Source organism: Pocillopora verrucosa, chromosome 1, assembly GCF_036669915.1.
Source record: "Pocillopora verrucosa isolate sample1 chromosome 1, ASM3666991v2, whole genome shotgun sequence".
Taxonomy (NCBI): Eukaryota; Metazoa; Cnidaria; class Anthozoa; order Scleractinia; family Pocilloporidae; genus Pocillopora; species Pocillopora verrucosa.
Window position 1 is genome coordinate 12387855 of NC_089312.1, and position 22683 is coordinate 12410537.

A 22683-nucleotide genomic window follows, 5' to 3' on the forward strand; every position below is an offset into this window, starting at 1 on the left:
TATTGACTAAATTAAACCTGATGGGGACGAGATAGTTACACTGCAGATCAACACAGAGCGAAGGGAGACTTGTCCGCTCGCCATCATAAGTTCTTGATAACTCATATGCCAGGATACGCAATGTTCACTAAGGCACAACTCACAGTGTGCCTTTGTAGACAAAATATACATGACTTTGTCTAGTTGGTTAGTTTTGAATGACGAGTGTTTTTTTCGACAACAACTAGATTATTCACTCTCGATTTCTATGAGTCGAAGTTGATTCACATCTTACCCTTCTCAGATACCACGCGCCTGAACATCGAGCTTATAACTCGGTAGCTTAATTTTTCAGGTTGGAAACATCTTTGACCAAAGAAATGTAGGCTACGTGAGTAAAGAGAAAAATGGGCTCATCAGAAATTGGATATCATGTGCTAGCTAATAGAATAAACATTTTACTCAGATCCAGTTATGACTGTGCATACTGATATCACTTTTTGCTTCGAACAATATTCTTTCGAAAGATTCGCACCATGCACCTTCACTTTCAGAGCTATTCACCGTTGCCCATCTCTACAAGAGCTCGAAGGTCCTTCGTTCTGAAAGTGTTGAGGACAGAATTCGTAGTTCCTGATGCAAACTTAGGGGCTAACTTCTCTACCTGATAGTCTTACAAAACTCACGTAAACTTGTAAACCGGAACCAAAACCAAAAATTTCCGATTTGGTTTATTCCAAGCAAATCCCCCTTATGAAGGAGATGAGAAAATAATAAGCCATCATATTACATAGCTGGCACTACCCGTGCACATGATGAAGAGAATCCTGTGTTCGGATTGGTTGCCCGAGCGAGATTGCCTGCTCTGATCCCGAGCAAGAAAAATCTTTTCGTCACAACATAAAGTTCCTATTCCTATTTTGATACCCTGTCACTTCTGTGCGATTTCATAGCTAAGGGGATCCAGGTTGTTTCCCAACAATGCAATCGAAGAGTCTCGGAAAAGCGATAGCATCTTTTGTAATTCGTCTTTCCTGAAAACCTGTGAAAACGGGATGACAATAAAAAACAAAATTAAATGAAAGACATCATCAAATTTATGCACAGATAGACTGAAGAAGGGTTAAGGTCTTCGAAAGTTAAAACCATTAAATATGTCGAGGTTAAAGAATGAAGCGAATCGCATAAGATCCCATTTCCATCATAGCTGATGAATTTTTTTTTTATAATGAAATTATTTCTGTTGATAGATGGCGATTTTAGTTAAGCAAAATGTAAAATGTTCCCAAACTAACAATGAACTGTGGGGATAGTTGATAGTATGTTAGAGAATATCGATGTCCATTGTTCTTTGTCTTAACGCAATCTGTTTTGGCATGAACAGCTGAGAAAAAAAGATGATACCTCATACAATCTGTATTGTTCGGAGGATATAACATCAGCGAGCTGTAAACACTGCAAAATAATAATAATTCATAAGTTGCCCGCAAGACCACTGAATGTCTTCAAATAAGAAATGACAAAGAAAGTACCTGCTTGTACTGTTCTGTTGAGTACAGAACATTATGAAGAAGATAACAAGTTAGTGGAAGACAAAGCTGTCTCAACAACTCAAGTTGATGAGAGCGTTGCGAGTCTTCTTCTTCATCCTGAAAAAAAAAAAAATTATGGTGCTATTATTTTTTCCTTTATTTTTCATATTCAAGCCCTGACACCTGACACACCAGAAAGCCCAAGCTAATTAAAAGGATTATCATTCCTCTGTGGAAGCGACGCCAAATTGAAAATAACTTTCGAAAAAAATATCCAGAGCATATACCATGAACAAGTAGAGATCACAAACACAAAATGGAGTGCGTCCTCTTCTGAACTGCAGGCTACCAGAGACACTCCTAAGTTGAGCAAAGTTATGGATAAGGCTCACCAATAAGATGAAGCCGTTAAAAAAGTTTCCATTAATCCTCTCTAAATCATTTCTTTTTAATTTTGAGAGACGCATATCACAGCAAAGCTTATGTTACGTAGGGCCAGATTTTCTATTATTTATAACTTTAAATCCACACTCTTTGATAGATGGATACTACAACAAATTTTCGTGCGTTCTCGTAAAAATAGTTTCAAAAGAAAGTCTAATCACTTCTCAAAAATGTTTGATCATTTTTATGATACACTGGGTTACCATAACAACATTATGGCCTCTCAGAAACAAACTTGATCTCAATTTTTTTGGGGCTTGAAACTCAAAACGAAGTTCCTTTAGCTGCGTTTTCTATTAGATGAATATTCATCTTTAGTTAACTTGTTTAATAACATAGCGCGCGCCGCGCAAGGCCTACTTATTTCCTAGGAGTTACCATGGTAAAAAATAAACCTTATGTACCGCACGGCCGTGTTCCATCGCATGACGTGTGCAATTTCACTTGGGCTGAAAGTTCCCCTCGAGTTTAACCGAGTGTTTTTAAAGCTTTCAAGATTGTTTTTCCGTTCTAACCCGACAGAGGGAGACCTTTAGGAGCTCAAAATGAAAAGAAAATATGCTAAATAATGTTCGCTTCGAAAACAATGAGCACTCGAGAAGCTAAAGTAACACTTCTCTCATGCTCTCCAAACTTTCCGCGTGCATCCATAACTCGATATATCCACGCAAAGCATTCTTTAAGAAAATCTGTATAACGGTCAAGAAACTTAATTATTAAAAAAGTAAAGAAGCTCTAAACGGTGTGAACAAATTTGTATAAGGCTTTGCGGTAAATCATATCTTGATATGATAAAATTAGGTCTAATCTGAGTTAATTGTCACAACTAAATTGTATTAAGTGTTGAGAAATATATACAATTGAAAACTGATTTTTTTACTGACACGAAATGGGTCGAAAAGGAAATTATTAAGAAAAAGCTCGGATAGTACGTGTGTGCGTGCGCGACACATCAGAAAGTTTACGCATGCTCAGGTATCAATCTTGGCGAAGTGCTATTTCATGACGTAATGTTTAGGTAGAAAGAAAAGAGAGAATTCGAGTGAGATTTATCGCGTTCCTTTAGCTAGAATTTCCCAGGATTTGGTGGAGTGTTAAACACATTTGTGCTGTTACTATTGCCAATTGAATGAAAAAGATCAATTGTAACTCAAGAGGCAGAAAACCAAAATGATCGAAAGGACAAAATTCAGACGTTCAGTATGCAAATTGTGCAAGATTTCACCGAAGAAAGTTGGAGAAAATTAAAACAACAGCCAAATTACCGATAGTGAGTACATTCTCTGAGGAGTTTTAGCTCAAGAACAACAACGTTTATGTCAATATTAACCGCAGAAAACAACAGTCCGACACCTATTTTTTTACATTTTGGTAACGCGCACGTCATAATTAGGATGAAACTCTCTGGAGCTACCTCAAATTTCTTCATTATCCACTAGTTTTAAATGAACTGATCAACGCCGTAGTCAACAGCAATACACAAACACATTCTTACATTTCTGTGGTCCACCATCCAGCCTCCATCAGGAAATAGCAGAACGTTATAAATCTTTTCCATTGTGGTCTAAACGAACAAATTAAAAAGAAAGTTTGTTTTAAAACCACTGAGTGACAGAAGCAATACTTAACACACAACACAGTTGTCATACCTTCGTGTGAATATCTAGCGAGTTCTTCCATCTTCCAAATTCCACCTATTGTATGCAAAGCGACAATCAATCAACTATTTATTCATTTCTGTATCTCTCTTTTTTTTTGCGGAAAACGTGAGTAACGAATTAAACCCTGCTCTAACTTCACTTCAAACACATTCTACTTATATTTTCGATAAAGGCAGAGTAAGTTGAAGTGGTAATCAGTTTCGAGGGCTATCACTAAGCGTCAACGAGACACAACACAAGTTCGGATTGTTTTGGATTACAATACCTCGTACTGCTCAAGGCGTTGTTCATACGCCACCTTCTCCGTGAAGTTAGCATGTGCTCCATCATGCGGCCTTAGCTAACCAAAAAAAAAGCAAAACATACCCAAAAAAAAACCAATTTGTAAGAACCTCATGTCAATTTGAAAGCCCGCAAAGAACAAGCAAGAACAGAACATTTGACTTACTGGTATATTGTGATGAAAATGCTGAAACCAATCATTGAATGCATCAAGAGACTCCTGTAGTTCAATTGATACGATCGCAGTTAGATATAAACGAACGATGATGTAACTAACTGTGGGATCCGAATTTGCCCTACATCGGTTATTATACATACGCTGTTTTAATAGCGACTCCGGTTTATCAACTTGAAATAACAAGGGTGCGCTATACTCTTGCTCGCCTTAATCAGATGGAGAGTGAAGGGCTGTAGCTTTATGGCATAATAAGATACATGAAAAAATTACTAGTTGTGATTGGTTAAGATAAATGCAGTTTTCAGGTAGTTCAATGCAGAAGAGGGTTAATTCAGTGCAAAGAAGTAACAAACCAGACTGAACAATTCCTTGAACATTTTAGCCGGACTTTGAACTTTTTTGCGCCTTTAAGAAGTGAAAATGTCATTGTATACTATTGTTTTGATCGTACGCGATTGTTTTGACCGAACGCACAATGTAACTTGCAGGGTTTGAATAAATTATTTTTTGCACTTGATACACGCGCTTTGCTTCTAATAATTATGATGAGCTATCTCGTATTTTTCCATTTATATTATTAATACGTAGTCACATTATTTTTCTCGTGCAATTTGGAATAAATAAGCACTTGTGAATTTTTTCAAAGACCACAAATTGCACTCACCCTACGGGCCAGTGCAATTTTGCTAGTCTTTGAAAAAATTTACTCGAGCTTATTTGTTCCAAACTGCACTCGAAATCGTGTGATCACTTAAACTAATAAGGATGCTCACCAAGAAAGCTTTAATGCACAAATATTCTCGTATGGCGTTGTCGTCGGCAGCAGGCAAGGGACTGGTTCCACCCTGTTGAAAGTAGAGATACAAACAAGTTATCAACAGGTCCTTGAGAAGAAAAAAAGGTGTCTTGGCACATATCAAATGGGAGATGGAGGGACTTTCTTGTTACCAACGCTAGACATCAAACAGAAAGTTAACAATCTTTGGGTGTAAGTCACAAGGTGTAAGTACGAAAGCAGTTCCAGAGAATTACAAAAGGATACATTCGCCATTGTTTCATTTTAACAAATGATTGTTAGAAGAATGGGGTTGTACGGATGAAATATGGACCGGTCCTATATTCATGTGTGTATGTGTATATATATATATATATATATATATATATCCTATATACGTGTGTGTATATATATACATATATATATAAATATTATGAGAGGAAAAAAGGGACGTAACTACATTTCCCGACAAGCCTGTTTCGTGAATCGCTTCACTCTTCAGGGGTTTAATTAAATTAATTAATTAAACCCCTGAAGAGTGAAGCGATTCACGAAACAGGCTTGTCGGGAAATGTAGTTACGTCCCTTTTTTCCTCTCATAATATTTATCCTGCTCTGCTTCAACGTATTGAGCACTGTTCCACGCGAAAATCGACTTGCAGACTTCCTATATATATATATATATATATATATATATATATATATATATATATATATATATATATATATATATATATATATATATTTACACATACATACACGAGTTATAAGTCAAATATCGGCAATGAAACCAGTGAAGTAGGCTTCAAACTGCTGAAATCTTCATTTATTTGGCTGCAGTATAATTATTTTTGTTAAACTGATTTTGTCAAATGGATGGCAGCCATTCCATATTCACACATTTTTCACATGGAGGAATGGAATTCTTCTTGGAGTAAAGCATAATGCCATTGTTGATTTGTCACTCTTGATGATTGCTTATCACAAAAGGATGCACAAGTTTGACCAAACGGATAATGTCATTCTTTGGTTTGTATAGCTTGAAAAGTTATAGGCTGTTTTTATGAAGTATTTAGCAAAAGTTAAATTGACTTGGAACTTTCCATTGTAGTGCAATGTTGAATAGAACAGGTAACAGGCTAAGGAAAGAGACTTGACATTTTTATGCTTTGTTCCTGAAACGCTGTTCTTTTTTGTAGATAGTAAGAATGTGCTTAGTATTGTATGATGCGTCCTCTTTAATTCTTTAACTTGTGTATACTTAGCTCTGCTACCACAGCATTGAGTACTTTATGCTAAGGTAGACTCTACCCCCACATTCATTTATATATACATACATACATACATACACCCATACATACATATATACACACACAAGTATATAAGAAATAACTCCCATAGTCCTATTAGTGGTTCTTAGGAGTGTACAGCCTGTTTTCGTACTCGTTAACGTTTTTGATAAACAAATTACCGCGGCTAAAGCACACGTTTTCAAAGGAGAGAAGTCGTTATCAGCGCAAACGGAAATTGCTTTTACCGAGCTGTTTCTCTTTGTAGGAATGAAACAAGCGATGAGTAGCACGACGATATTAGTAGGTCGAGTTCCAGTTTGTTTCAGAAAAATGCAAAGGTTTTTGAGCTGCCACTTCTCGCTATTTTCAAGTACAAACACAGTCACGGTTTCTTCAACACCAAAACTTTCTACAGGGATTTCCTCAGCTGATCTAACTGACTAATCATGGTAGTTAAGTGCAACTGCACAATTCCTTCCAATGCTACGCTTAGTAGCCAACGCATCTCACGGAATCACCTTTACGCATCTTGTTATTAAACTTTTCTCCTGGAAATGTTTAAATAAGAGCAAGAACAGTTAGTAAGAGACTTCTGAGATGGTACCTTTACACTTACTCTCGATTGCCATTCTTTATGAATCACATGGATGGAGTCCACCGGAATCTTTTGGAAAACTTCGCGAGCTGCGGCGTGCTTTCTCGTTGCTTAAATAATCAATAAAATAAATGTGAACACAACACTTCCACTAATTATTCCCCTAATCTGCCATTTTATCATATGACGTCAACGGAATGTGTAAAATATGCCACGGTATTACACTCTATAAGAAGGCAAAATCTACAGACGGAAAGCAGAACAACAAATAAGGCGCGGTGAACAATCATTTTCCTTTTGTTTTCCTTGTTTTAGACTAATTCACAAAGAACACAGGTTTCACTTGCGTTGTTTCCGTCGTTCGCGCACGCCTTAAGCGGTCGACAAGATGTTGAAATAAGGCCGTAGAAAGAAAACTGGCAAACTAAAGGCTACAATACTAGAAACTGACATATTATTGAAACAATAAATCCTGTCATCGATGGTTTAACATCTAATACGAGCGGATTTTTACTCAATAATTGTATTCCAAAATATTCGCGCGATTAAATTTCGGTAGCTTGGTGCATAAAAAATCCTTCCAGCATTAACTATATTAGAAGTATATTTAAGGGGATTAGAATATAATCACATGCTTACCAATAAAGCATCGCATGATCGCATTACTCTGTTTCAGAGCTTCATTTCGCTGGGAAGGCTCAAACACCAACCATTCAATGGCTTCTATCTTTTTTCGGTCCTCCTACAAAACAAAACAGACAAAGGTCTCGTACTTGATCTCTTCTATATAGTTTGGTTGAATCAAGAGCCTCCTGTTGCCCAATAATACGACTTCTCTTTAGAAAATGTTCTTGCCGTCTTTCGTTGTGTGAAAAATTTATAAGCGACTGTTGAAAATAATATAGGGATTATCATGGTGAAACGTAGTGCTTAGCAAACGATATTCGTTTTGACAAGATTTTTCATTCTTTGCTTCAGGAGGTTCACATGGGAAATAAAAGGCAGGAATTGACAGCATGTGCCTACTGTTGTATAGTTGTAGAGTATTGCAGTAAAAACGCAATGTGGTGTAAAATGCAGAGGGGTTATAAACAGCTCTTGTCGATGCCAAACTTGTGAATAAATGAGGACTTGGTTGGAGCAGAGTTTGTACATTGGTCAAGCCGGGGACTGGGCAGGAAATTAATAAGATAGGTATTAAATGTGCATCAAATTTATGTCACTACAAAACTTCGCCACTGTGGGCTTTGCTATAGATTTTTACTCCTCACGAGTCCTGACGGTGCCAAATTTTTTTTTTTTAATTATTTTTTCTTTTCTTTTTCCATTTTTGGTTTTGTTGTATTTTGTTGTTGTTTTTTTTAAATATATATTTCAGTTTCAATTTTTCTTCAACAGATATGTTCAGAGTAAACTGATGCACATGTGCGAACGTTTGACGACATAGGTCTTATGTTCAAATCAATAACAATGTCGAAATTCAGAGGTGAAGCAAAATCAACGATGAATCCGGAGAAACCTGACCAGATTCGTTCAACGATGGCCAGTGTCAGAACTGAACCAGAACGTGTCACAAGAGATGTTAGGAGTGTCTCACAATGGTTGGCGCTTTGAAAACCGCTTAGGGCTTGAGGGAAGGTTTACGGACTTCTACGACACCAGAGTTGTTTGCGGCCTTCCGAGAAGATAAGCACAGAAGGCTAAAAAACATTCGGTGAGCAATGACTTACTGTAGCAGTAGCAGCCTCCAGAGCGGACGACATGCCTCTGTCGATCGCAAAGTCTTCCTGAAAACGAATGTTAATCTACTTTTGTCAAACGGTAACAGTGAAAATAGTGGAAAACTAACTCCGTTTTCTTATTATCCTGTTGTTTTTGTCGTCATTACTTCCAGGTTCACTGTTGGTTGGTTCAGTTAGTTGTCAGTATTAGTAAAGAGTAATTATTGAATGTAGTGTAATTCCTTACCTTTCCTCGAATGCACTCAACTACCGTTTTGGTTATTAACGGGACATCCAAGCCTAGAAAATAAAAAATAATACGACGCAGAAAATGAAACAAAGATCAGAAATTGAGAATTCCGAGTCTCAGACCTACCAATTTAGGTCGCAGTCGAAGGCTCTACCAGTAAGAAATAAAGAACTCGATGACGATCTACGTTTAACATCAGGTTCATATACGATAGCGTCCTGCATGTAGCTGTCATAAACAATTTCAAACACACATCGAGTGCAACATTTTAAAACTTTAGGTTTGAATTGCGAAATTAAGGTTTTTGATGAAAGAGAGATCATCTCAGTGTATTTATGCTTTTAAACTGGTAGTTAAGATAACGCCTGATCATCCTAAGATGCCGGTGCAGCTGAGCTATCAACTCGAATAGCTTCCCATGGCTCCACAGCTGGTTAGAGCGCTGTATGGATTACAGCTCTACCCAAGACGTCGTTATTTGACAGAGTACAACGGACAGGTTCTATCTGCTTGCTGTGTCAAAATGAAGTTAACAACTGCGCCTCTCTTTCATGGTGTAAATGTCTGACACCCGTGGTACATGTAAACGCTTTACCCCTTATTGTCATAATTACAAAATATGCATGTACAGATGATATAAACACACCCACCAGCACTGCTTGCTAACTCCAAACATTTCTGTCTTTCTTTCATGTCAACTATATCTGCAAGGTAGAATTTAAGTTCTGAGTAATTTTACTGCCCTAAAACTTTACTTTTCAACTGCTCATTGAATGGACGTAAAATTTACAAAATATAAGTTACCTTCTAAAAAGTATGCATAGGTTTCTATTTGAATGTCTGCTGGTAGAGTAGCAACGTAGGTCGCTACCAGGTCAATTTGTTTCTCCTCAATTAGTGTCTACAACGAAGAAAGATTATAAAAATTTGAGCGTAATATAAAAGACAGTAACTCTGTAAAACACAACATAGTTGGTTTTTGTAATAAAATATGTGTTGGTTGTTCATCGTGGTGTAAGATAGGAGATGAACTTTGTTCGTTTGTCTCACGATAGAGTCACTTTTGATGTTGATCGCGACGTTTCGACTACAATAATGCCAGTCTTCATCAAGCGGTGAAGAGTAACAGCCAACAAAGTAATAAGGGTAACAGCCAACAAAGAACTCGCGCAGGAATTTAAATCTACTACCGTTCTCCCTTACAAGACGCCCTGGAACCATTAAAACAAGACGGTGTCGTTTACAAGATCTCATGTGAATGCGGCAAAGTGTATATCGGTGAAACTGGGAGATCACTGCAAGAAAACTGTACCTTTTTTTTTACACCACTGTTCAAAATATAGCTATGTAAGCATGAAGTATCAATATTTAATGAAGCCTCCATTGCTTGAACTCAAAAATGTATGTGTTAGGCCAACTTCACTTCATTTAACACTACCTTCAAAAGGGAAGTACACACCTGAACATAAGCTTTCAGGATGGACACACATTTATCCAAATCAGTCTGTCAGGACACAAGAGAAAAGAGAAACGTAAATAAGTTTCTGAGATACCTCACCTATAAACTTGGAGAAAAGTAGAAAAGCCACTTATAATCCAGTTCTAAAGAAAGGCTATATGCACGTTGAAAGTAGTCCTGGAAGGCTCATTCTCTCGATAAACAAATTAACTCTTGAGTTATTCATAATTATGCGCAACAGGTGATCTGTTAGCAAGCATTGAGTCAAATGTCCATTGTTAATAAAAAATATTCCAAAAAAGTTGCATTTCTGTTCCGTAGAATGCTTAACATCAAAAAATGTCGAGATTGGATAAGCATACACACTACAATACAAAGAAATTGCCTTCATACCTACTTGAGACTACAATCTTCAAATCTACATGGCAAAACACACGACCATAACATATCTAACATTACACGAGCATATACATGTAAAGAATTATTGTGCGCAGTACTAACCTCAGATTCGATTCCAGCTGATCGCAAAAACAAAACAAGATGGGCCTAGAATACAAACATATTTACATGATTCAATTCAATTCACTCCTGTTAATTTAAATCCATTTTCACAGAAGAATAATCCACTTTAAAAACGACTCAGTGTGCTCAATTCTCACCATAAACCGTAGTATTTGGGCTTTAGGTTTCTCCTCCTTTTCGAGCCAGCTGTGCATTTTTTCAATCAAACCTTAATCATAGGAGAGGAGCATGAAATGGAATATCATTCTTCCGGTGATTTGAAATCAAACATTCCAAATGAAAAAAGGGGGTAAGTTTCTAAAGAAACTGTGGTACTACGTCAGTGGGAGAGTATAACAGGGTAATTAAATTAACGCATTAAAATTTAATGCTGCATAGGTGGAGGAGTGTAACATGATAATTTGTTTTTCACCACTGAGTTGATGTAAATTGGCAGCCGTAAAGAGTTTCTAAGCTGACGTTTCTAGCGTTAGCCTTTTCTCCGAGCTAACAGCTAACGCTTGAAACGTGAGCTTAGAAACTCTTTAAGGTGGCCAATTTTCATTATCAACTCAGTTGATACTCCAAATGAAATATTTTTTAAAGCACAGATCCTATCATAAGTAGGGTAGAACCATGTTAGCACTCCTAACATGACTCTTATCGTATCCATATACAATCCACTAGTATGAGGAATTTGGCTTTCCACGAGTATTCCTCATCAAAATACCAAACGTTGAACGTTTCCACACATGCATCGTTCTTACCAGTTGTGTCATTTAGTATGATATGCTTCTGTACGACATGATGGAACTCCTCTGCTTGATGTTTGATGGACTGACATGAAAATAAGTTCATAAATCAACTGCCGTTTCAATTTGCATAACAGATTATAGGGAGGCTTAAACTGTAGAACAAAATTTAAACAGTTAAAACCCAAAAATCACAAACAAACCTCTTTTGGGCAAGCATAGAGTTCATCAAATATTTTCTCTGGATTCAGGCTAGAAAAAGATCAGGTAGACTGTGAGATAGAAACTTATTCAGCCTCTGCATGGTGGAGGGTACAATAGGCATTAATTCAGTGTTTCCCCTTAACTTTCTTCAGTCTCAATCACAACCAATTTGTGCAACTTTACTCTTTTACCGCTTAAACAATATGCTGTATCATACTCAAGCACCAAACATGGTTTTCTACAACTTAAGCCAGTTAACTCTCAAGGTCAGAGCTAATTGTTACGCCTCTGCAAAGTTTTAGCTTGCCAAAACAGGTTGGAGGAAATTTCCTTAGAATTTTCGCAGCGGACTAAAATTTGCCATCTGTCATGGTCAAAAAGTACCTTGAGCTAGACCAAACTTGACTAGAAATGTAGCTCTTTTGTTAATACTTGCTTTGGTGTCTAGTCCCCTCTGCGATACTTGATGAACAGGTAAAAGTTTTGAAGGTTACCGAAAGTTTGCCCAGCAGAATGTACGTGAATCAATAATTTAATGACGCAGTGGTAGATTCAAGTGTTATTTACTAGTCTGAATCCCTTGAGTGAATGATTGAGAGAAAACTAGTCATCTGTGTTGAGTATGGCCTGAGCCTACGCAGTTTTGACAAAATGTACCTTGCAGTTTATAATCAAAGTAATAAGCTGTTATCAGCAGCTCAAAAGCAAAAATTGCACTTACACATGATCCCAGAAAATGGAAGGCAAGCTTTCCAGATCTCTTTCAGGCCTGGGATGAAGGCGAATTTCCTACACAAAATAGAGACATGTCAAAAGTTTGCACCAATTCTTGGTAAAGTTGGGGAAACAGTTTAGCCACGTTGGTAAATCAACTAGGTAACATATACCAGAATTCAGATTTAAAAATATGCGAAATTAACTATTCTTTCCTTTAAAAGATATCTTTTAACTCTGACTAACCCATTTCTTGCTGACTTGCAAACAGCCTGTAATGAGCTAAAACAAGTCAATATTTACCTGTTCCACCCTAACATCTACCATAACTCGGTAAAATGCCCAAAGATAGTCTTCCCATGACTTGCAAACTTGTAGAAGCTGTGAATCAAATAAAATATTATTGAGTTTTTGCCTGTTTATCTACCACCAGAAGGGAAAGTTATATCGTGCCAAAGAATCTCTGCTTGTGAATGACGAAAATCTAGCAGCAGCTAGAAAAATTGCATCGAGAAAGACATGTGCATGTGAATGGTAACTCCTGAGAATAGGTATTACTAGACTTCTCCACTCTGACAAGTTCAGGAAAGCAGACAAGGAAGATAGTTCCTGTCCTGTTGCCTTACTCACAATTGGATTTATTATTTTTGAAAATACTTCACCAATGGGGCTTTTTAGGTTAAAAAAAAAAATTATGACATTTTTTAACTGTCAAAGGACTCTCAATATTTACCAAAATCAAAAGTTTGTAAAGATATCAATGTCAAACAAACTTCCTTATCATTCACTCTAATGCATTCACTGTGAAATAAATGCACTAGGAAACATATCATTTTTGTGTACACCACAATGGTAAAACGTACTGCATCCTGGCTGGGTGGAAATCTTTCTTTAAACTAATTATTTACTTATCACTAATTCATTTATTCAACTCAGGTGAGGTTTCCCAATTCAAAATTTATTCTTCTTTTTGGTAAAGATATATATGGATTTGAAACAAAGAAAGACATAATTCCATAAAACATAAATTGGACCACAACAGTTATTTACTGGCTTTCGCACGAACGTACAAGTGTAAAGGTCAGGAATGTACTGAACAACTACTAAGTTTGGTTACATCAGCTAATGTATTCTCTATAATTATCCAATAGAGCTACCTGGCTGAGATTTCCACTGAGTGCTGCATAAATAGCTCTCTCATATACACTGAATTTGTTCTGATGGATTAAAAACAACATGGTGAGCATGCATTGTTTTAACTGATGATGCAATAGAATTTTTTAGGACAAGTTATGATGGAGGATAGCTACCTAATACTGTGGTTAGTGTCAATCCTTTTAGAGGCCATTAGACAGAACTGAAGTATCTTATTTTGGGAAACACGAAATTGCACAATCCCATTCCTAATAACAACACTCCTTGACACACAGAATGTTAATCATACTTCTAATTACATACATTGCAATATATATAAACATTAAAAGACTCTAGAGTGTTTCTTTCCATGTCTGAACCTATATTGAACTCAAAGAAGCCACACAACACTGTACAAGGTTTTAATTTTTAATGGACAAAGCTGTCCACAACTGAGGATGGGAAGGTTTATATAACATGTGATTCATCAGCCTTTTCTTTTGATATAGTCTTATCTTGATCAGGACTAAAATGTACACTTACTTCCTCAGACATCTTCCAGCATGCTGCTTTCCATACATCTCTGTACGGGTTTCCCTCAACGGCTGATAAAGTTTCATCACTTGAGACTGTAGAGAGTGAAAAATGTTTGGGTCCCATACATTTATACTTTATTAACATTGATGCTGGTAAGAAAATCTTCATTTGTGTAATATAGCTGTGGTATAAACAAAACCATATGCATGGGGCCAAGTAAATTTAAGGATTATATCACTTGTGTTTTCACAAGTTGCAAGTGATTATTTGTTTATGGGGCAAAATTTTCTCTTATGAGGGAAGTCAAACATGCTTGCTATTATGCACTTTTGTAGGAAGCCATTTCAATGTTCAGCTAGCATCAAGGAACTATAAATGTGTGAATCAGCAGAATAAAATTTCATTTTTGCACAACTAAAGCAATGCAATGAAACCAGCCCTACCGAAAAAAGCATGCATCATCAATGAAATCATAACACATAATGATTTCATTGATATGGAAAACTTAGGCCTTTTTTAAAGTTTCTAAATTTTGGTATTTGCCTGCAGCAATAACCTAAATTAAGGAAAAAATGCCCTCTATCTCAGCCAATCAGCATTAAATAATTGTTGCCCTCCATGTTATGACAATAGTAATCATGAATCAATCACTCCTAAATGCTACCTTATGGTAAAATAAAAAACAAACAAAACAAAAACAAACAACAAAAAAGTAAAACATAACAAAACAAAACAGAAAAACATTCAAAGGTTTGTTATTCTCCTGTGGCAAAGTCAATCAAATCTTGGGTTTTTACAATACCCCTGGGCCAATGTTTATGGCAGGTTGCATACAGCTATTGCCCTCAAATAGGAATTTTCCTAGCCAGGACAGCACTGTACATGTTGCAAACACAGAGGCAAGAGCTAATAGTTTCCTCTGGTTAGTATTGTAAAAAGCATACAGACACATTAGGTTTTGTAAGTGTTTTGCAATGCTGCCATCAAACAAGCCACAGCCCATTGCTAACAAGTTACATTTGGCACTTATTTTGCTACTCTATGTGTTACATTATTGTATATTTCTATGAAAGTCAGCTAAGCCTGATATGATATGATATTGTGCAAAAGTAATGTAAATGCCTGTGACCCCATTTTGACAAATTTCCTAGCATTTCTTCAAACTTTTGCATCAAACAAAGTTTTCACACAAATGTGAATTCTCAAGGCAGTTATTATTTGGATCTTGTTTGTACTTTCCCTAAATAATTCACTTGGGACATTACTGAGCACAGAGATTTAGAAAGCCGGTAAGAACTGACTTTATGGAACACTGAAATGGATATACCACAAATTTAACCACAATTTATTCTCTGACCTATAACAGCTTAACACCACACACATAAACTTTTACCTCCATCCATGTTATTATCTTGCCATAGTTTCCACCCTTGAAGAGTTGCGGCCTCCAAGATTGACCACACTTCTCGCACAGGCATTGAGCCTGAAAGAAAGAAAATTAACAAATTAAGGTACTTCCAAGGGGACAATGTAATTAAATACAAATTGTGTCCTCACCTCTTCCAGTTTGCCAGCCCTAATTAAAGCAAAAAGATGCTGTAACAACCTGGCTTCATCTTCCTGTGATGAAACAAGAACAAAGACTTGTTAAACCGAGGGTGGATCAAACATTTGAAGTTGATGAGGTGATCTACAGATGCAACACATTGCACAGTTAATGATGTTTAAGATGTAAGCAAAATCAGATGGCTGTTGTTATGACAAGAGACATTGAATGGGTCCAACAAGTGTCAATCAGATTTGCTGTCTTTGAAAGTCAAATTCAACTTCAAATGGTTGTTAAAAGCCTTATCTAAAAAAAATTATTCAGATCATACCTGATCTAAATCAGCTAAAGGTCGGTTCTGCCTGAATGGGGCATCTGGATCCTGTTATGTGACAGACAGATTCTTACAAAATGATTTTAGGTGATGAACTACAACAGCACACTAGTCTAATAGTTAGTGGGCTGGACACCAAGTTGGTTAACTGTTGTTTTATTCTTGGGCAAAACACTACTTTCACATGCATCCCATGCATCCAGTAGTAATACTCCTAGTTACTTCCATGTGACAGAAACGAAACTTTCATTTATTTCTAATGTCCTTTGCATCATCAGCCCAAATTAAACTTAAAACAACAAAAAGAGAAAGAAACATCTTCACTAACATTCTATAGCTAAACCCAATAAGAAACCAGGATATTACCATCTCTGTGACAAGAGGTCTTCTCATTCCCATATTTGTCCTCCTTGTTGCAGGGTGTGTAGGGTTGTTTTCCCTAAATGAACAAAAAGGATAAACATTTTGAAAACTACAGTGTATATGCGGATGCATAGTCTATAACATTAAATAACAACCCCAGCTGATGAAAGAAATAACCCTCAAAACAATTTTTTTGTGTACAATTTTCTGTAGCTGCACTTGCACTTCTTTAATAGTGAGCAGTTTCCTTTATGGGTAAACAGAATCCACAAGAGTCAGCTTGAGTTCAAACATGTGGTTTTGAAGCTCAATCCTATTAAAGCCTGAATTTTTTCAGGTTTTTTTCTGCAATGGCTTTCATTGCAGATTACTTGAAGGAAGATTACCTTATAGGCTTATCATCAGCAAGTAATTAATTAATTTAATCGTGAGGGTGTATTTTGCTTTGATTTCTGATCTAGATATCTAGAGCTTTGACATCAAATTTTGTGTACGTTATCCAGGACAAATAATGCTTCATCTTTCCTTTTTTTTTTTTTGGTAATTTTCTTCTATATTAGCATGCTTTTTCTCATCACAAATAAGCTTAAAGGAAGTTTTTGCCCTGAATTGAATAGAAACAAAAAAAAAACAAACCCCAAAAAAACACAAAAAGTGTATAACTCATCAAACTAAAGCAAACAAAGTAAACAAGCAATAGAGGGGTAAGTTTCTAAAGAAACTGTGGTGCTGCTGCATCGGTGGGAGAGTATAGCAGGTAATTTATTGTTAACAACTGAGATGAAAACATAAATTAGCCACCGTAAAGGGTAAAAAAGCTGATGTTTCGAGCGTTAGCCCTTTGTTAGAGTGATAGAAATGTCAGCTTTTTTACCCTTTACAGTAGCTAATTTATGTTTTCAACTCAGTTTTTAACACCAAATTACCTAAAGTAAACAAGCAACTTACTGAATCAGTAAAAACTCAACTGAACTGATATAAATAAACACAAGATGAATTTTTACTATAAAGTTACCAGATTGGTACCATTAAGATGAAACAACCCAAGTGTGAATTGAACCCCTCTTCTTCTGAAGATGAAAGACTGTGCTGAGTTATTGCTGAGTTTACACGATTTTAGAATGTAATTTTTTCATGCTTTTCCATATAAACCAAGGTCAAAATAACAACAACATTTATGTTGACTCAGTTGTCTTTCAGCACTGTCTCAGAATTTCTCTCCAATTTCTTTTGTTTCAGGGTTTCTGTTTAAAAAGTAGTTGAATTTTTCACACACCACTTGGAAAAGTGATGTTTACCAAAAACTACACTATACACCATGTCATTTCTCTCCCTGTCAATTGTTTAGCGTGTAATTTTGCTGTGCACATCCGTTCACCTGAGAACACATTTTCCCACAAAGGGTCAGTTAGTAAGAGTTTGTGATTCCTGAAAAGTGAAAACTCTAAAATATTAACTTACCAGCAAACTGACTCTGAAAAGTACTCTACTTTGTCACTTTCTAAAAAAATCTTCAGCCAATCCTCTGCATTCTTTTCTAGCCAGTCAACTACAATCTAATAGAGAGGACAAAAACATTGTGTGTGTCATGTGGGCTTCTAATCAATTTACAACATGACTGAAATTGCCCAGAGGTTATGAAATAATCATGTGCCAAAGCTTTGACTTTCAAACACCCTGGAGAACTTTGAGATAAATTAGTTAAGTACACAATATGAAAAGCATGTCAAATATTTCTAAGAAGTGTGAATCTTGGCTAGATAATAAACTCAACAATGCATTTCTCACAAATACTAGTAATGGTATTTCTCAATAGCTGGCATAGATAATAGCTTGAAATGGGATCGAGTCTGACTCTTGTTTGCATCACAACCTCTGTTTGAGTGGGGAATATGCTTTTTTGTCCCTTTGGCAATTGTACTTGTTCCTCATTCAAGCATAGGCACAATGATGGTGCTTTTGAGATATATAATCTTTCATGAAGAGAAGTAAACTCCTCAGAATTAATTCATTTCCTTCAGATAAGAAGTCACTCATCATGAAGAATGAGATGTCAGAAAATTCTAGAATGGATTTTTTGAGTGCATTATGCTATTTCCCAATGAAGCGGACAGTATAATTATATAGCTATAGAGCAACATAACTGAACACACTGTCATTTTGGGATGACCATATTATGCAAAGAGGATGGCAAGGCAAAATTTCTATACTGAGAGTGACATATCAGAAATGAAAATTTGTGGTTCTATTAATGGCATTAGTGGGGATAATGGCAATCTTTATCTTTCAATACATACCTGTTTTTGCCTAGTTGAGGCCTCTTTCATACAAATTATTTATAATCTTTTTTTCATTCCAGTTTCTGCCCTAAAAAAAAACCAACACAAACCATACAAAATTAATACTAGAGTCTAGCAAGTGGCTAGAGCACCAAAGAAGTGTAGGGAGAAACATGAGATTATGTTTCGGACATAAGTACAAATTGGCAGATGGCATGCCAGCTTTGGCTCAGCTCTATGTTTTGTACTCTGATAAAGCACGCTCTTTCAACCAATGGCAGCGTGTGTTATACTCAAACTTTTATGATACAATTAGGGCAAATTATGTGCACATATATATAATAACTATACTGCACAAAATGACATGTTGAGCATTGATTGTACAGTACTTACCACAAAATTTGTCAACATAGCTCCATCATCACATATTCCATATTGCAGTCTGTCACTACACATTTAATAAAACAGAATAGATTCAAATTGCATCAGCATGGCACATAATTCAACTAGCACATATTCCCCTATTTGTTACGACCAAACTAGAATATTAATTAAGGAGTTGGAAGTTGGAACTTAACCAGGCACATAGACAACAGCCAAGAACCACAAGTAAACTCAAACCACCTGTTATGTTCAGTACTGATTGACACACAAATCAACATCAGAAATAATATTTATGGCCAAACTTGAATCCCTTGTAGGAAACATAAAGTAGATCATCACTTATCAAACAATTTCTCCAAGTTGTTTTTGTTTTATAATTTGCTAACAACAGGACAGGCTACAACTCTTATTCACCTTTACCACAACTAACCATCCTGACAAAGATGCTACTCTTTCACTCTTTAGTTTCTAGACAAAATTTCCTATTTTGATCAATGTAGGGGGGTTTGAAATTGATAGAACTATTCTTATAACTCTGTTGTTGTTTGAATAAAGGAGCAGCAGCATGGCTCTGGTATTAAAACATTGCTGCAAGGGTTTCTGAATAATGCTCTCAGAATAAAAAAAACAGGCAACAGTTTAAAATATAACCAGCACCCACCTGTATAAGGAGCCAACAAGCCTCCAAGTGTAACTCTCTTGAGAAATGAGATGCAATATGTCAACTTGTTTAGAAAATCTACCAAAAAACATTTAAAAGATTTCTCTACTACTTAATACATCGTACTAAGTTTAGGTACTATGTTTAAATCTTATTTTTAGAGATTCATCAAGTTACTTTACTTATTTTAGGTGTGGTGTGGAAGCCTGAGAAAATCAATTTTATGGCACTCTTACTACACAAAAGTTTTAAGCTCAGATTATGATAGTCTGAGTTCCAGAGAACATTGCCACACTGTTTTAGCCACAAGTGGGGTCAGTGACTTGTTATTAGGGGCCGTTAAGGGCTTTTGGAACTTTCAGCAATACATCCAGAAATACTCAAACAAATTACTAAGAATTTGGAGGGGTAATGTAACTGGTTGTTACTTAATGTGGGATAATTTCAGTTGGTTGGTTCACTATCACCATGGCAAAAGTTGCTAAGAAAACCAAGGAGAAAGTGATTTTGTGAAATATAGTCAAAAATGCTTAAAAGAATAAATAGCAGATGTTGTTCTCTTGCAAAAATACCTTAAAATTGGTCCTTCTTATAAACAAAGGCAAAACAAATTCAGTTGAAATACCTTTGAGAGTTCCTCAGCTCTGATAAGAGCACCCGTTTGCAAGAAGTTGGTGGTCAATTGGGGAGTTGATGGGCTCCAATAAGAACTTCTGATCACAAAATGTTAGATGGTCAGTTGAGAGTCAATAAGCTCTGATAAGAACCTCTGATCACAAGAAGTTAGATGGTCAGTTGGGGAGTCAATAAGCTCTGATAAGAGCTTCCTATTGAAAGAGACTGTTTGGTCAACTGAGGAGTCAATGAGCTCTCACGAGAACTCCTGATCTCAAGATACTTGTTTGGTTGAGTGGGGAGTCCATGAGCTTTGATAAGGGCCTTTGATGTTTTGTGTGTCAATTGGGGAGTAAATAAGCTCAGATGAGAGCTCCCAATGGCACAAAGTTTGTAAACTTAAGGCATGTAAGTTCAAGTGCAAAACAAAGGCAAAAAGTAGGTGGGTCAGTTGGGGAGTCAATGAACTCTGATCAGAGCTACTGATTGCACAAAGTTTGTTGGTCAATCAGGAATCAAGGAGCCCTGAGAAGACCTTCTAATCACAGGGAGGTTAATTAGGGAGTCAATGAGCTCTGATAAGGGCTCACATTGGCAAAGTTGGTTGGTCAATTGGTGAGTCAATGACCTCTGACAAGAGCTGGCTATGGAACACAGTTGTTGATCAGTTGGAGAGTCAATGACCTCTGATGAGAACTCCTAATGGCACAAAGTTAATAAATCTGGGGCGTGGAAGTTTCTAAATTGAGAGTCACTAAGCTCAGATGAGAGTCCCCAACAGCACATAAAAAAAAGTAAAGTAAAGCCTTTAGACAGGCCCAAGTGACCCATGGGTCTGACGCTTAAGTCCCGTTTCTTAGCATGAAGCAGCTAGGAGTATTGCTACTCTCCCCTGGATGGGATGGTAGTCCATACCAGGGTTACCCCCATCATATTGCTAGTACCCATTTGTACACCTGGGTGAAGAGAAGCACTGTGAGAGTCAATGGGCTCTGACAAAAGCTCCCAATTGCAAGAAGTTTATTAGTAGACAAAGGAATCAAAACAGCTCTCATGAGAGCTGCCAAATGCAAGAAGTTTGTTGGAAAATTGGGGAGTCAATGAGCTCTAAGAAGAGCTTTTGAGTGAAAAAAGTTTGTGGGTCAATTGAGTCAATGAACTCTAATCAGAGCTATTGATTGCACAAAGTTTGTTGGTTGATTAGGGAATTAAGGAGCCCTAATAAGACCTTCTAATCACAGGGAATTTGTTTGTTAATTAGGTAGTCAATGAGCTCTGATGAGGGCTCCCAAGGGCACAAAGTTGGTTGGTTGGTTGGTGAGTCAAGACCTCTGATAAGAGCTGGCTATGGAATATAGCTGTTGGTCAGTTGGGAGTCAATGACCTCTTATAAGAGCTCCTGATGGCACAAAGTAAATAAATCTGGGGCATGTAAGTTTCTAAATTGAGAGTCACTGAGCTCTGATGAGAGCTCCCAACAGCACATAGTTGTTAGTCAATTGAAGAGTCAAGAAGTTTATTGGCAGACAAGGGAGTTAAAAGAGATCTCATGAGAGCTGCCCACATGCAAGAAGTATGTTGGTAAATTGGGGAGTCAATGAGCTTTAACAAGAGCTTTTTAGTGAAAAAAAAGTCAGAGGGTCAATTGAGGAGCCCATGATCTCTGATGAGAGCTCCTGATCACAAGAAGTTTTGGTTGATTAGGGAGTCAATGCTCTGATGAGAGCTCCCGATGGCACAATGTTTGTTGGTCAATCAGGATGCAATGAGCTCAGATAAGAACTCCTGATGGTAGAAATTAAAGTTTGTTGCTCAATCAGGGAGTCAATGAGCCTTCGTAAGAGCTCCTGATCACAACATATTCATTGGTGGATCAGAGTTATTGAGCTCGGGTAAGAGCTCTTGAGTGCAAGAAATTTGTTGCTTGATCAGGGATTCAATGAACTCTTAAACTAGTTTGAACTGGCTGAAAATGAGATGCACCATGCAACAGATCAGATAAAACCATAGAGCTACAGCATGTATTTTGTGTGTGTTTTTTTCGTATTTCTTTCTACCTTTCTTTCTTTTGAAACTTTTTGCTCTACCTTGACAAACATATCAACGATACCAGGTAACAATCAGGATTACTGGAGTACCAACAATTACTTTAGGTCAGTCTGGAACTTCTCACATCCAGCACATTAGTGGGTTACATGCATACAACAAATTAATCCTTGTTGGAGGTTGAGTGTATTAAAAATAATCCACAAACTTCCATTTCACCTTGGACTGCTGTCTTGGTTGATCAGGGAGTCTGTATGACCCCTTGTAAGAGCTCCTGAATGCAAGATATTTTCCGGTGGATCCAGGAGTCATTGAGTTCTGATAAGAGCTCCCAATTGCAAGAAATTTGTTGGTTGATCAGGGATTCAATGAGCTCTGATAAGAGCTCCTGATGACACAAAGTTCCTTGTTCAGTTGGGAATCAAACAGCTCTGATAAGAGCTCC

General features: G+C 36.8%; 1 protein-coding gene across 1 annotated transcript in view; it reads right to left on the reverse strand.

Moving 5' to 3' along the window:
- Nucleotides 1-666: 666 nt before the first annotated feature.
- Nucleotides 667-22683, reverse strand: part of LOC131770291 (nuclear pore complex protein Nup107) — a 34297-nt gene continuing 12280 nt past the window's right edge. The window contains 33 exon segments of the mRNA XM_066169581.1: nt 667-1021; nt 1384-1434; nt 1512-1628; nt 3451-3519; nt 3605-3649; nt 3882-3956; nt 4065-4118; nt 4850-4921; nt 6760-6848; nt 7378-7480; nt 8469-8525; nt 8707-8759; nt 9360-9413; nt 9514-9610; nt 10169-10213; nt 10670-10714; nt 10828-10898; nt 11437-11506; nt 11625-11673; nt 12347-12414; nt 12643-12720; nt 13497-13556; nt 14017-14102; nt 15404-15454; nt 15457-15493; nt 15568-15630; nt 15888-15938; nt 16257-16329; nt 17715-17809; nt 18551-18575; nt 18577-18620; nt 18926-18980; nt 19578-19655. Coding sequence (XP_066025678.1) covers nt 911-1021; nt 1384-1434; nt 1512-1628; nt 3451-3519; nt 3605-3649; nt 3882-3956; nt 4065-4118; nt 4850-4921; nt 6760-6848; nt 7378-7480; nt 8469-8525; nt 8707-8759; nt 9360-9413; nt 9514-9610; nt 10169-10213; nt 10670-10714; nt 10828-10898; nt 11437-11506; nt 11625-11673; nt 12347-12414; nt 12643-12720; nt 13497-13556; nt 14017-14102; nt 15404-15454; nt 15457-15493; nt 15568-15630; nt 15888-15938; nt 16257-16329; nt 17715-17809; nt 18551-18575; nt 18577-18620; nt 18926-18980; nt 19578-19655 — 2191 coding nt within the window. The 3' untranslated portion in view covers nt 667-910.